Source organism: Penicillium bovifimosum, assembly GCF_028826915.1.
Source record: "Penicillium bovifimosum strain IBT 22155 chromosome Unknown utg000006l_segment0_segment0, whole genome shotgun sequence".
Taxonomy (NCBI): Eukaryota; Fungi; Ascomycota; class Eurotiomycetes; order Eurotiales; family Aspergillaceae; genus Penicillium; species Penicillium bovifimosum.
This window is the reverse complement of record NW_026622715.1, coordinates 681,655-696,093: the sequence shown is the minus strand read 5'-3', so window position 1 is coordinate 696,093 and position 14,439 is coordinate 681,655. Positions and strand designations below refer to the sequence as shown.

At 50.8% G+C, this 14,439-nt stretch overlaps 7 protein-coding genes across 7 annotated transcripts; 2 read left to right on the top strand and 5 right to left on the bottom strand.

The window, feature by feature from the left end:
- Positions 1-542: 542 nt before the first annotated feature.
- N7515_007898 (DUF3712 domain-containing protein) lies at positions 543-1,840 on the bottom strand (the record flags this gene model as incomplete). Its single annotated transcript, XM_056668642.1, has 4 exons — positions 543-863; positions 960-1,081; positions 1,178-1,596; positions 1,683-1,840. The coding sequence occupies 4 exons, from the start codon at positions 1,838-1,840 to the stop codon at positions 543-545; spliced, it is 1,020 nt and encodes a 339-aa protein (XP_056518472.1).
- Positions 1,841-3,246: 1,406 nt separating this feature from the next.
- Positions 3,247-5,277, bottom strand: N7515_007897 (tetratricopeptide repeat protein; the record flags this gene model as incomplete). The annotated part of the gene is made up of 3 exons (XM_056668641.1): positions 3,247-3,391; positions 3,447-4,073; positions 4,094-5,277. 3 exons carry the CDS (start codon positions 5,275-5,277, stop codon positions 3,247-3,249), a joined length of 1,956 nt encoding a protein of 651 aa, XP_056518471.1.
- A 1,352-nt stretch (positions 5,278-6,629) lies between these two features.
- Positions 6,630-6,920, bottom strand: N7515_007896 (uncharacterized protein; the record flags this gene model as incomplete). Its single annotated transcript, XM_056668640.1, has 1 exon — positions 6,630-6,920. The coding sequence occupies one exon, from the start codon at positions 6,918-6,920 to the stop codon at positions 6,630-6,632; it is 291 nt and encodes a 96-aa protein (XP_056518470.1).
- Positions 6,921-7,839: 919 nt separating this feature from the next.
- N7515_007895 (uncharacterized protein) lies at positions 7,840-8,679 on the bottom strand (the record flags this gene model as incomplete). The annotated part of the gene is made up of 1 exon (XM_056668639.1): positions 7,840-8,679. The coding sequence occupies one exon, from the start codon at positions 8,677-8,679 to the stop codon at positions 7,840-7,842; it is 840 nt and encodes a 279-aa protein (XP_056518469.1).
- On the top strand, positions 8,678-10,010 carry N7515_007894 (uncharacterized protein; the record flags this gene model as incomplete). Its single annotated transcript, XM_056668638.1, has 3 exons — positions 8,678-8,697; positions 8,886-9,435; positions 9,612-10,010. The coding sequence occupies 3 exons, from the start codon at positions 8,678-8,680 to the stop codon at positions 10,008-10,010; spliced, it is 969 nt and encodes a 322-aa protein (XP_056518468.1).
- A 235-nt stretch (positions 10,011-10,245) lies between these two features.
- Positions 10,246-11,735, bottom strand: N7515_007893 (DUF1776 domain-containing protein; the record flags this gene model as incomplete). The annotated part of the gene is made up of 3 exons (XM_056668637.1): positions 10,246-11,246; positions 11,308-11,647; positions 11,703-11,735. 3 exons carry the CDS (start codon positions 11,733-11,735, stop codon positions 10,246-10,248), a joined length of 1,374 nt encoding a protein of 457 aa, XP_056518467.1.
- A 491-nt stretch (positions 11,736-12,226) lies between these two features.
- On the top strand, positions 12,227-13,602 carry N7515_007892 (metalloendopeptidase WSS1; the record flags this gene model as incomplete). The annotated part of the gene is made up of 2 exons (XM_056668636.1): positions 12,227-12,510; positions 12,564-13,602. 2 exons carry the CDS (start codon positions 12,227-12,229, stop codon positions 13,600-13,602), a joined length of 1,323 nt encoding a protein of 440 aa, XP_056518466.1.
- Positions 13,603-14,439: the final 837 nt, after the last annotated feature.

The window sequence follows — 14,439 nt, the reverse complement described above, 5'->3', positions numbered from 1 at the left end:
ATACTTTATGAATGTGATTTCGGTAGCTGTCACAGTATTAATGGCCATACAGTGTCTTTTTCTACCTTTCCAGTAGTAAATAGAGCGCGTATGTCCTATGTCTATATTTCCTGCCACAATTGATAGGATATGACATACCACCTTAGTTCATGTCCACTCCACGGGCGCCAATGACTCACAACAACTCATATACGAGCACTTCCTACCTATTCGGGCAGAACTCATCTGCTTGCCGCACAGACTCACCATAGGCCACATCCCCTATCTAGCCCTAACTATTCAGCTACTTCACCACCTCTACACTCCCAACTTCTTCCTACCAACTACCTACACAGCACGATATCAACCCATGGACTCAGTCACTCAGAATCTCGATTATATATAAAAAACATAAAGAAAAAAAAAAGGGTATAAACACATCCCCAAGCCCCAACCACCCGAATCCCCATCGAAGATCCCATAGAAACAGACATCACCCGGGCATAAAACATATAAAACCAACAAGCTATACCTAGTTATGGCTATAAGTGCCCAGCCATACCCTAGAAACCAGGCAACGTAACATTAACATCCCTAAGCGCACCCACAACATCCAACTTCACATGCAACGTATTCGCCCTCAACGCCTTGGTATAGTACGACAGCTCCTTTCCGGCATACACGCTCTTGTTACCGGCGATGTCGAAGGGCAGGATCCCGTCCTTGTAAGGGTTTTTCTTCGAGGTAAGGAAGCTGATGACGTAGCCGTGGTCGACGGTTCCCACTATGGGGACGATGTTTTCGCCTGGCTTGAGGACGAGGTCGTGGAGCCTGGTTTCGCCGAGGTAGTGGCCGTCGAGGGAGAGGTCGAAGGTCACGTTGCCCTGTTATTTATTAGTACAACAGTCATATGAATTTGAATAGGGTGTGTGAGAATGGGTATGTAAGGATGTGATAGGGTGAGAGGGAGAGGAATTTACCATTGCGATAGTCATGACGGTTGGATTGGGAATGGAAACTGTGCCATTCATGCCGATACCATTTACTGGTGGGAACATGATGTGGAATTCCGTAATGGCGAAGCCTTTGAGTTTGTTTAGACCTGTGTTGTCTGTTAGTTTTCTTTCCTTTTCCCTTGTATAACCCGAGTATACCTCGACATCCACACGGAATGAGTCAAGAGGTCGGGAGAACATACCCTTCATCGTAACAGTCTTATCATAAGTAACATGCGTCTTAGGCAAACCACCCTGCTTAAGACCCGGCTTCCCCTTAATCCTCAAATCCAGCTCCTCCTGCAACATAACAGCTACATTGAAATCACCAAAAGCATCGACATCGGTCAGATCAACCTTCTGCACAACGTGGATCTCAGCACCGTCCTTGGACTTGACCTCGGGCACGGTGACGGTAGCGAAAGGACCGTCGGCACCGCCGAGAGAGACCTCTGCGTCGAACTCGTAGATCTTGGGATGATAGGAGCTGTCTGTGCCGAGGATCTGCTGCTGGTCGAGATGGAAGGATTCGGGGGTTGGGTCGCTGATGATCATTGATTTGATCTGCAGGGTGGAGTCGTTGACGGCGCTTTGGGCGATCTTGGGGTAGGCGACGTAGATACTGGGATTTTTGTCAGGACTCAGTGGATGTTGCTGGCGCTATTGCTTCGGAGAGTAAAGTAAAGAAGTAAAGGAAGAAGCACTTACACTGGCAACAAAATAACCAAGAAAACCACAATGAAGACAATAACATGAACCCACCACCACTTCTTAAAGTGGGCTTTGAGACGCGAGCCGAAGCTCTGCTTCGTCGGCACTGCGGTGACAGGCGCTTCATCCACGACTGAAGTCTTGGTGGTCGACATTTTATGCGACTGCGTTCTTTGGGTCAGGGCTGCGATTTCAATTGCTGGGGTGGGGAGAAGAGAATATATGAACAGCCACTGAACCTACCTTCGGACACAGCCCAGAGCTGACAAAAAGAAAAGGGAACTCGACGCAAAGATCCGGGGGGTAAGTAAGAAGTGAAACTAGTACAATGCACAATCTCCGACAAAGAACGTGGGTACTACTTTATAATAAGTCAGGTAGCTCTTATTAAACGGGTTCGCTAAATAAGTCTATAACAAGGCCAGAACCTATATCAATTAGCATCACATGTGCAAGAAATAGAAGAAAAAAAGCCACATAAAGCACCGAAAAAGAGTAAAAATGAGAGAAGGCAATTGGTTTGTGGCGTGGCGTATTGGCGTATTGGCGGAAGTATAGTTGGCTTCATTGTCATTTGGAAAAATTTTCTGTACCTGACTACTATCCAGCTAAGTGCGTAAAAGCCTAAGTATCTGTATACGTAGTAGTACTTGATACGACTCTCTCCACCTATGGAGTCCTCCGGATTTTCGTTGCGGAGAAGTCTGGAGTCCAGGCTCCATATACATCCATGTTCATGTCTCAGGTCTCAGGTCACAGGTCAGTGGAGACTGGAGAGCAGAACCTGGGGATTAAGAGTAATCGCACATGAAGATTCCTACAAAGAGGGGGGGGGAAGCGGCCGAGGTGGACTTTGCTTGATCTGACAGAAAGACGGGTTGCGTCGGGCCAAGCATCTGTGTAAGCTGTGCTACTGTGGTTGTTCGAATGCTGTGCGAGAGATTGCAGACTTTCTGGAGTATGTATGTTGCACTGGGTCAGACGACAGTCTGATTGGACGATTTCTGAAACTAGCAGCAGGGTTAGCGTGCCAAGGGGAGGCGACGGAGGCAAGAAGGGGTGGGGGAGGATATAGGGTTTATATACGGGGGGGGAAGCAGCGGAGATGGTCTGTAGAAGGCTATTCTGGAGGACAAATTAATTAAAAGGAACGCCACCAAGTGTTTTATGGGCAATTCCAACCCCCCTGGAGTTGGTCTAAACGAGTTGGGTCAATGCTCCGGGGTCCGGGGGGCCAAGGAAAAGGGGCCTGGGGAACAATGCGGAGTGTGGAGTAGGCTGGAGTAGGAGAACGCTGTCTTATTCATGAGTTCATGATCCAATGCAAATAAGATACAAAGAGTGTCCAATAGACAAAAAAAAAAAGGGTATCCACGAAGAAAAGAATTAATATGACAAGCTCGGTCGCAGCCCAGCTCTGAAGAAATGAAAAGGTGAGAATTTGAACAGAGAAAAGGAGGAAAAAATAATCGGCAGAACGCTCCAAACATACTGCAAGATCAAGATGCAAAATGAATGGTAAGACTCCGACAAAGTCGAAGCAAATGCAAAATGAGACAGTCTATGCCTCCGGAGCACTGCTCTTCTTGCGTTGGAAGATACTTCGAGTACGCGACTTGCTGCGCGGCTTCTTGCCCTTCTCGCCGCTGGCATTTCGGCCACGGGAGCGGGTCGCCTCGCTCTCATTGTATTTGTCTTTATAGATCCTGTGAGACAATTAGTGACTGCACATTCTGCACTTTCGAAACTGTATCAACGTACCAGCTGTTTCCAACCATACTCATGCCCTGCGACTCAGCCTGCCGGTAGAACCGAGCCGCCTTCTTCATATCCTTCTTACAGCCCACTCCCTCCGCGTAACAGAATCCGGCCTCGGCCATCGCATCCACATCGCCCCATTGACCGGCAATCTCGAAACAGCGTAGGGCAAGCGACTTATCCTGATCAATGCCCCACCCGTTCAGATAGCTGACGCCCAATTCGTAGATGCTAAGCGCGAATTGGGCCCGGTAGGCCTTTTGTAATTCCTTCGCCTTCGACGCACCAGGGGCATCGGGATTGGCCAACATTTCCAATCCGACCGAATCCACCGCTTTGCGTAACCATCGGACGCCTTCTTTCTCATTAGACCGCATCCCCCAGCCATGCCGACACGCGAGCGCGTACAGCAGCATGCCCGTCGGATGGTCCTGTTTCGCGGCAACCCGCAGGTGATACGTCGACTCACTTAGAGAGCCGCGTTCGTGGCATTCGATGCCCTTGGCAACGTGGTCATCGGCCGTCAGTCCAGACGCCGTGACATGAGTGGTGGCGGTTGTGGGTCGTGTGGTACTCGCCGAATCTGCAGAAGACACCGTCTCAGCCTTGTCGTTGATCGTCTGTCGGACACTGTCAACGGAGGGCCGCACGGGCTCCACTGTCGAGGGCGCAGGCGAGGGTTGGAGATTTCGCTGAGACGGGGGGTTTGGGTTTGAGGGTGATGGTGGGATTTCGGGGTCGCAGGGGCCCTGGAAGCAGGAACTTCATGCATGGAGTGAGGCTTGGGTGATTGCTCCATCTGGCGGTGGTGGGTAGGAGACGGTGTTCGTGTCATCCGCAATGGCTCCTCGGAAGCTTGGGGGGCCGTCTGCTCAAACAGCGGCCCGTCCCACTCAAAGTGAGGGGTCTGCAAGCCTGCGAAGATGACCGAATCTCTCGAAAGGAAGCGCCCGCGCGGAAGTGCGTATTTGGCATAGACATATGACGAAACGGCGGACGAGGGCTCATCCTCACCGGGTGCAGTCGACGCGCCTTCTTCGGTCGATAGTGTAAGCGGAGTCGGTTTGCTGCGTCGATGCATCTGATTCGACACGGAGGCATTCGTCGATTCCGTAGGCGTGGAAGCCCCAGGGGCAGACAAGCTGGTGCTCGACCGACTCAGCGGTCGCGAGAAATTGAAGGAAGGCCGAGGGAGGTAATTTGTGCCCGTGCCCGAGGTTTCTGAGCTCAGCGATGGCGACCGCGGATGTGGTCGCGCAGGGAACGTCGACATGGGTGAATATGGCAGCGACACCGCGCTTCCAGATGACAGCTTGCGCGGTTTGGAGAACGTGGACCCGCCGTTGGAGCTGCTGTACTCATCGTCGGAGCTCTCCGAATGCGCCACGCGCGCACTGCTAGATGGGCGCGAGTGCGGCGATACGGGCGGTGCCAGGGTGCGTGGGATGTGCAGTTTCGAAGCCGACGAGTCGGTCGACGTGCCTTGTGGCTCCGCAAGCGCCACACCAACCGACGCGCCCTTTGCTCCACTCGCCAGCGATGCCACATCCTCGGGGGACTCCGCGCGCGGCATCCCATACATCGTTGTCCGAGGTGTCACATCCTTATCATCATCTTCGTAATAGCTGTCTGTGGTGCTCGCATGGGAAACCGAACTGAATCGAGGATGTTCGGAGACAGGGCGGTACTTGTGTTCCTCGTATTCGGGGAGTCCCTTCTGAGTGGGTTGGCGGGTGAGTTCGGTGCGGGATTCGGTCGACGACTTGGAACGGTAGAAGCCCGGGCGGCCTTGCGAAAGCGATCGAGCGACGCTCGACGGCGGCAGCCGACTCATGCGGCGGTCTCCTCGTTGAGACTCATCGAGTTGTCGGGCTAAGTAGCGGCCCTGGGCGGCGAATGCGTCGAGGGGGAGAGTGCGGGAGGAACTTCGCCGTCGAAATGCGCCACTCGCGGGGAGGACATTCCACTCCGCAAGGTATCGTGAGATGTGGAGCGACACTCGCTCAGTTTCCCTCGCATATTCATTGTGTAGAAAGTGGTATTCTCCGTTGATTCCCAAGTCCAGAGTTTTGTGCAGGCAACGGTGTTACAAATGAGCGAATATGAAACAGTCGGTTATTCAATCATTTATCGCCAGTCGGTTGGAGGTTTCAAATATTGCGCAAGCATCGGAGAAGATTATTGTAGTTGAAGATGGTCGTCTGAAGGTCGCCTTTGTACGGCCGAGTTGCAGATAACACACAAAGGGGGGGGGGGTTGTTTGGGCGGGGAGGCAGAATGATAGAGCCAAAGGAATGACAGCCCTACGAGATCGAAGGAAGACAGTATGTAGATTCTCAAGGCATGAGAGGGAACAATGTGTACAGACGTGAGAAAGGAGAAATAGAGGGAGGAAGGAGAAAAGCGGAAGGGTCCTGACGATCACAATGCAAGACGATGAGAAGCCCCATGCACTAGAAAACAGAAACACTGGGCTCCACTGGATGTTGACAAGGGATCGTCTCAGGGGAACTTCAGACTGCTTCAGGGGGAAGATTGAAATGGGGTGCATCAGGTGTTTATTGTTATTGGCTATGCTATTGGGAGCTACTACAGTAGTTACTACCCGACTAGTTACATGTAACTAGTACTGGCCATTCTCAGGCTATCTGACCACTCCTCAGTAACTGACGATGTCTTGACTCTCTGCCAGTCTCTGGTTGATTTGACCCGCAATCTTCTAGAACACGAAGCTTTGAGGCTGTTCCTCTGCCGTCTCCCCACACGGGTTTCATTGGAAAATGCACTGATGCAGACTTTGAATCATCTCTGAACGAAAGATACATGTCAGATTAGAACAGTAAGCTTCTTGGACCCAATCAGTCAACAAATTACTGTGTACTTGAATAGTGTATCCGTAGTTATGGGCAATAATCCAGAGATGTGGAAATGTTCACACAGTAATTCATTTTCGGTCAAGGAAAAAGGAATTACCGGTACTGTAATCAGTGTGAAATCTCATGAGTGTAATGTAATTTAATCTGGAAATTGGCCAGAGTCATTGTGGAGACTCCATAGATCTATGGGCGCCTAACCAACACAACGTCAACACCCTTGGTCTAGTTATCTCAATGACCGAGATCGCAACCGTTTGGGAAGAAGGGTTCCCAGTGAGCACTCATTCATGATTCAAGCACAATCCATCAGTCAGCAGAGCACGTTTGAGGGAAGGTAGGCATTCGCGTCTGTGAAGCCTCGGTGCGTCCCTCCGTGAGCACGGTCTAGGACGACGACTTCACCCGGTAAATGCTTCGACTGCAGCCGATTCCATGAACGCACATCTAGTATGGCTATTTTAGCAGCCAATCGACCGTCAATTGGCGTCGTGGTGTAAATAAGTGTTTCCGTCCGCTGGTGAAATGATATTGCCCAGGAGAGAGATGCATCACAATCCTCAACGTGTTCTTCTGGATCACTGACGACGAAGATCAAGGCCATTATGGATTCTAGAAACACGATATCTCATCCTAACTCAAAATATACTAGTCACTCCGTACGTACTCCGTGTTTAGTCGGATCTATTGTCCATTAAAACGCCAGATCGATGTGCATTCATCACCCGGTGGATCCCCTGACCGCGAACAGACCCTTTTCATCCCGGCAGTCTCACTGGGCAAGGCTTGCATCGTACGGAGTACATTGTCCACTATCCACTATTCTATCCTCTCCGAGTCAATATACGTGCTATTCGTTGTTATAACACCTACGACTAAAAATGGAGACAAAGATACACGTATCAGAAGACATCCCTCACCCTTTGGAAAGTGTTACCTACTCCAAGTCCAGCGGGGACCAGCCCATGGTTCAGCGAGCCGTTCCATGCGCACTCTCGGGCTGGATCGCCAATGATATAGAAGCGGGTGGATCCAGGACTATCAGTGTCTCAATTAGGCGGCTGTCACAATTGAAACTAATCTCAGCGGTTTCAGACTGTGACTTGTACACCTCCAGCGCTGATCCACGAGAAGAATATAAGCAATGGCAAGAAACTACAAGGGAGGATTGATACATTGTCAGATCTTTAGAGCCAGCCTAGAGCTCGTCTTTGGTTTTGATTCGGACTGAGTTCAGCGTGCTCTCGCAGTCGCAGTTACACAACTACGGAGTACAATGCCCGAAATGCTTCTGGGATCGAGTTAGGAACTCTCTATAGTCGGCTTTTGTCTCCAGTTCAATTGTATGACTAGCTGGCTTTTACTGAGTTACTTCAACTCAGATTACCACAGCTGGCGATATCACCGGCTTAGAAAGAGCAATGATCTAACCTACTAGGTCAAAAGGACCTACACACCGAAAGGGTATGGAAACGGGAAACTCATTCAGCGAGATAACATGATGGACTTCGATTGAGCCATCGTCAAAACCCTTGATCGTGCCAGACATGCGTGGCAAGCTGCTCCAAACTAGCCTCGTCGAGGGTGATGTCCCTTTCGTTGGGGATGCTCGGCAGGCGAAGAAACAGCTTCTCAAAGCTGATAATAAGCGGCTGGCCCTGGAAGTAGAGATGGCCATTCTCGCCTTTGCTGACCGAAACGATTTGCTGACATTTGACCTTATCGTCCACAAGTTCCCATGCCTCCAGCACGATGTTAGGCGAGCTCCGACCGATCTTGATTGTGAGAACCACTTGAACATCGCCGTTGGACTCAGAAAGCCAGAACCGAGCATCCGACATCAATTTACAAGGCGATTCTGAAAAGCCCGTTTCCACAACAAGCGAGGGCCATTTATCCGTTCGAGCTCGAGGAAGACTGTCTGGTACATATTGGCAGTCAGGCTGTTTAGCGGAGCCATTTTCTGCTATGCAAGAGGCAGATCGAAAGAGTTGAAGATTGTTATCGAGGTCCATTGGCCTAAGACAATCAATCAAGAGCTTTGCGAATACGTGTGCGGTAATGTCATGAGCGCGTAAGACTGTCGTTTTGACCAGGAGAAGGTCCTGGGAAGAGTCGTAAGAATTCCAGCAACGCTCAAGGACCATTCTGTTCGTGTTGAGGAAGTCGCGATTGAAGGTCTGCTTGTTAACGTTGGTGAAGAGCACCCATTCACTCGCCTCGAATTCCTCTTTTTGGCGACTCTGTTCCATCTTTATAAATTCTAGAAACTGTTCAGTTCCCTTGTATGGATACCTTCTGATCGAGGGTCCTAGACCACCGAGGAAGCCGCTACTAGAGGTCTCGTTTGCAGACTTCGACATGATGGCCGCGTTCACACGGTTAGTGTGAAAGAAGAAACATGTCGTACTGACTGCAGTCTGCAGACATTAAGAATCGTCATTGAGGACTGACGCTAACGTGACGTGACCTGTATCTGTGCTAGTCATCCTCAAAAATGAAGGTTTGCCAATTTTGGGACCGTATAGTTATCGGATAAAGCAGGAGTGACTTCAATGTAACCGTATAGAAAACGGCAATGGCGCCGTTCGAACTTTCGTCTTTGCTATCCTACTCTTCTTCCTTTTCTCTACTTCAGCTTCGTACACCGAGTGTCACCTACACCGCGACAAAATGCGCCGAATACCACTAACTACCCTCTTCAACGTCAACCCCCCAACAGACCAAAACCACCATTTCGAAACCTCCTGGCTCCTCCCCCATCCATCCTCGCCGCTCTCCGCGCCCTAATCGCCCTCTACATCTTCACAACCATTTTCATCTTCTGGGGCTGGAATGGCACACACGGGAATGCCGCGGTAATCGGCCAATCTTTCAGCTTCTTCACCTGGTTAACCTACTGGGGAATCGGATTCTACATGCTCTTTGCAGCAATCCATACAGCATGTTATGCACGGACAGGTCGTTCGTTGCTCGACCGGTGGCCTCGCGGGTTCCGCATCTTGCATAGTCTGCTATATACGACGATCACGACGTATCCGTTTCTTGTGACGATTGTCTTTTGGGTGTTATTGTTCAGTCCGCCGTGGTATGGGGAGACGTTCCTTGGGTGGCAGAATGTAGGTGTCATTCGATTTTCATCTTTTGACCAGTCGCATTGTTGTGCGAGAGACGATGGACATGTCGGACCCGGAAGGCTTCGACTACCCCGCTCCCGTCTCATCTCCCGCATTAAGCCGCATTCCAGACGGAAATCATCGTGAGACCTAGAACCGTCGACTAATGTGACATATAGATCTCCCAGCATGCGTTGAACTCCCTATACGCACTGCTGGAAATTATTCTTCCAACTACAGCGCCCCATCCATTCATCGCAATACCGTTGCTGTTGCTGATCCTCCTTCTCTACCTCTGCATCGCATACATCACTCACCACACTGAGGGCTTCTATCCGTACTCATTTCTCGATATCGGTCGCCACGGAAGTGGAATTGTCACGGGATACTGTTTCGGTGTCTTGGCTGCGGTGCTCGTGATCTTTTTTATTACCTGGGCGCTGATTTATTTGCGTCGCCGGCTGACGCACGGTAAAATTAAGCGGTCGAGACGGGATCCGCTGTGTGCACAAGACGCTTTCGGCTCCGTGAGCTCGCGTGGTGTGCAGTCGAGTGAAATGAAGAATGCGCCGGTTTGAGAGATGGATTCTACCCTGTAGTCAGGATGGATGGTCGAACTACTAATAGCCCACCCAACTGCTAATCTACGAATTACGCTTATGATGACCGATACGTGATAATACCAACAATGATATCCTGACGAGAAGTGCCATTAAGAGTGAAGATTATTTCCAAATTATTTATGCATGAAGTATTACCAAAGCGAGTGCTTTTAGAGAATTGGAGGAAGCGATCTGCCCAAATTCAGCAGGCTCAAACACTCTCCCAGTTGGATTCACTGCCACTACCACTAGGCGTGTCAGAGCTCCCATTCCCACTGCGGTACCCCATCATCAGCGCCACGAGCCCGCTAGGAACCCAGGCTCCAATCATGCTGTACGACCAAGCGCCTCGGCCTACATACATGACAGACTTCTTGGACACCTGCCGACCGAAGATATCCCGCGGAGTGAGCTCCAGGGCATCCACGATAGCATGATGCAGATCCCGTGCTGGTGATCCGCGCACTAAACCGGGACCTGCCGAGGCAACAGGGCGCTGCTCAACGCTGGACAGATATTGCGACGCATATAGAGCTCGCTGTTGGGTATTCCACGCGAGTACTTCCGTACCTGCGATCTGGTTCTGGCCACCCCGGTAGACAGGGCCTAGGTCGATGTTGCCTAGGTGCAGCTCGACGACATCGACATTTCCGTGTTCGAGCAGGCGGAGTTCCTGGCGAAGTGAAGCCGCGAAGCCTGAGATTGCTCGGGCTGTGGCGACTTCGGGTCCGGCAAAGGGTGCGGAAAGAGAGGAGGATATGGAGGGATAGGCGAAGATGATGGTGCTGCTGTTGCTGCGGAGGGTAAGAAGGGGGAGGAAGGCTTGTGTTGTGAGGATGGGCGAGAGGATGCGCGTGTTGACTGTGTCGGCCCAGGATGATTGTGGGATTGTTGCGACGGGACCGGCGCTGTAGTTTGGTGACGGGACAACGATCAAGCCACTCAGAACGCAGGTGTGCGGAGGCACTCCGGCGACGGGCGATTGGGCTTGAGTAATCAGAGATCGGAGTTCTTGTAAAGAAGGGTGGAGTTCAGACGGCGAGGAGGATGTCGTAACGTCTAACCAAAGAGCCTTGATATCCGCACGGTTCTCGGACTTGATAATATGCTCCTCATCTGCAGATGACACAGTCACATATACAATGTATCCTCGACGTTCCAGGTCCGCGGCAATAGCTCTCGTCATCGGCTCATGTGGCGAGCCAGCGACAACTGATCGGAGGATTAGCACTCCTGATCTCAGTGCAGCGCGACAGGGTATTATGACACATACCCACAATCTCTTTCCTGGCACCGTTACTCGCCCTCCTAGCCTTTTTCCGCTTCCCATGTAGCTTCTTATTTCCATAGTATAAGACAACGCCAGTTCCGAGAAAGGCGAGGATGGCCGCAGTCCATGCGCGATTCCGAATCATCCAGTCTTGGATCCGGGCTGTCAGACCTGGGGGTGGTCGCCCCCTCGGAGAAGCTCGAGCTGGACGAATAGTGGGTGGCAGCCATGACTGCTGTGCGAATGTCTCCTTGATCGCATTCGCGGCATGGTCAACTTGTCGATCGATCGAGTCTGCGACTCCGTGGGAATATCGCATTACGTCATTGCGGATAGACTCAAGCTGGGCGAGGGTGTATCAGCGCTGAAGGCATTGTTATCATGTCTGAGATACTCACGTAGTCGAGAAAATCCTGGTCGTTCCTCGTCATCTTGTTTATTTGGCAACACGTTGGAAAGAAATGGAAGCGCAAAAGTTCGATAAGATTGACGCCGATAAGATTCGGCACCGGAGATCACATGAGCAGCGTTTTACACTCTATCACCTTACGCTACAGAAAGGAGGCACGAGGTCTCTTAGAACTATTTGGTTCATCCCACGTGACCCAAATTAGCCTGAAAAATCAGGCGTATAACGCGTCCACGGGTGCCTTGCTTATCAATGCAAAGTCCCATGGACGCGCCGAACTTGGATAAATCCTGAAATTTCCATCTCTGGTCTTCATCTGACTGTTCCTGATCGTCTGCACAGCGATCTTCGCATTGACACGGTTTGACTATGCTCTGATGTGAAGTCTTCTCGCGGAGACCCTCACCTCAGAGGCCATCCTGACACCGGCAGTAGTCACATTCTCGTACTGTGTAATATACACTCAACTATCCAATCACTAGCCCATCTCACTCGCGACCAAAAACCGCAAAAATGAGGGAGCTAGATCCCCTCATCTCGGAGTATCGTCATGAAAAGACGCGGCCGCGGGAGTCAGAGGCGCTCTTGATCTTGCGCAAAGTCGCCTCCCTGGTTAAACCGATCATGCGACAGCGTGCCTGGCGAGTGGGTGCGCTATGTGAGTTCTATCCCCAGCAGCGAAATCTGCTAGGACTGAACGTCAACATGGGCCAGAAGATTTGCCTGAGATTACGGTATCCTTCTGATCAACGACAATTTCTACCTATTGAAGAGGTTGTGGATACTATGCTGCATGAGTAAGTTATGCTTTGTCTACTTAGTCTATCTTACAGGCGCTTATTCTATACAGACTTGCTCATAATGTGATCGGTCCTCATAATCAGCAATTCCATGCATTATGGAACCAACTTCGTGATGAGCACGAAGAGCTCGCCATGAAAGGATATACCGGAGAGGGCTTCTTATCACAGGGAAAGCGTCTGGGCGGCCAAAGAATCCCACTAGATGAAGCCCGACGTCAAGCTCGTGCCGCTGCTGAGCAGCGTAGGATTCTGTCCAAGAATTCCGGCAAAAAGCTCGGCGGCGCACCCGTGCTCCGAGGAACGGACATACGCAAGCTTCGGGCTGATGCCGCCCAGAGACGCATTGAGGTCACCCAGGGCTGTGCTTCTGGTACAGACCGAAGCACGGAGCTTGCGGAAGAGGCCTCGCATGGGTTCAGAACGCAGGCCGAGGAAGACGATGCCAACGAGCGGGCTATCATGGAGGCCTTTATCGAACTGATACAGGAGGAGGAACGAGAGAAATATGAGTCTTCATATGTTCCGCCAAGTCAAGAAAACCCAGCAGGGCCTCGAACAAAGTCATCGCCGCCGCCTGCTATTTCCAAAGACTCTCCTGCTGCTTCTAACCCCCAGTCGGAACTGCCACAGACTGCCTCATCGTCTGATAATCAGAAGATTGTTGATCTCACAGCGGATAACAGCTCATATGATGCACCCTGGATCTGCTCAACGTGTACTCTCGAGAACCCACCTACATTCCTATGCTGTGATGTCTGCGCAGCAGAACGCCCCACTCCGGGCAATAAGCTGTCCACATCCACGTCCACGTCCAATCCTGGCCGACGATCTACCGCACCAGTACGTTCGGGCCCGCGAATCCCGAAGAAACGGTCTTTACCGTTTGACCGAAATGAAGACAGGCATGCAAAGCCTCGGGACACATTCGCTCTAAAGAATCGAACCCGTGCACTTGATTCCTTGAAAGCATTGGACCGTGATGCAGACAAAAAGCCCCTTGGATGGCTCTGCACCTCATGCAGTAGCTTCATGGAAAGTCAGTGGTGGACATGTTCTTGCTGTGGGACGATGAAGCCGTCCTCATAACGAACCTCGAGACATTTCACCACATACCCCACAGAATTACGAACCTTACGATATGAATACATGTACATTAACATATAGCATGCCAGCGTTTCGAACAAATTAGCAACTATTTCAACACCTCCTAGCTGTAGAATGTTCGTAGTATCCCCCAGCGGTACGGAGTAGAGCCCCATACAATATCCCCACACGTGACATTCATGACTAAGGCCAAGGTATCCACCGCGCCAAATTTTCTCACAAAACTCCGAACGCAACTCTTCTCCCTTCTCCAGCTCCAGCCAACACCAAAATCCAGCGTGGACCAAGACCAACAAATGAGATTGACATTGTTCCATGCTGGAAGAACTATACTAATAGGTACGTGACATTGAATCCTCCCAACTGGACCACAATCGAAGGAGGAAAAAAAACAACAAATACGGCACCAAGCAAGACTCTTTGTATGATGAGATACGCATTGAACCGAAATTTTTTAGGAAGAGCCGGAAGAGGTATGGCAGGGGCTGAAATCCCTGTCGTCGATGCTTATAATGGTTCTCCTGAGAAGAGTCTCTTGGATGCTTTGTTGTTTTCTTGGTCGATTTGGTCTGGGAAATATTGTTTTGTTTGGAGCAAGTCGCTAATGATCTCTTTGCAATGCAGGTTAGAAAGGGGTTTATATTGTCGTTGGCTATATAATACTCGAATGACGGTTTCGTACGCGGAGGGGGACATCGGACCAACTGGCTACTGTGTAGAAGATACCCAATTCAATGAATACTTCGTTGCTTATACACACATCCATGCGTAGACTGCATAGACTCTTGACCAATCGTTGGTAAATTGCTTCGCCCCGCT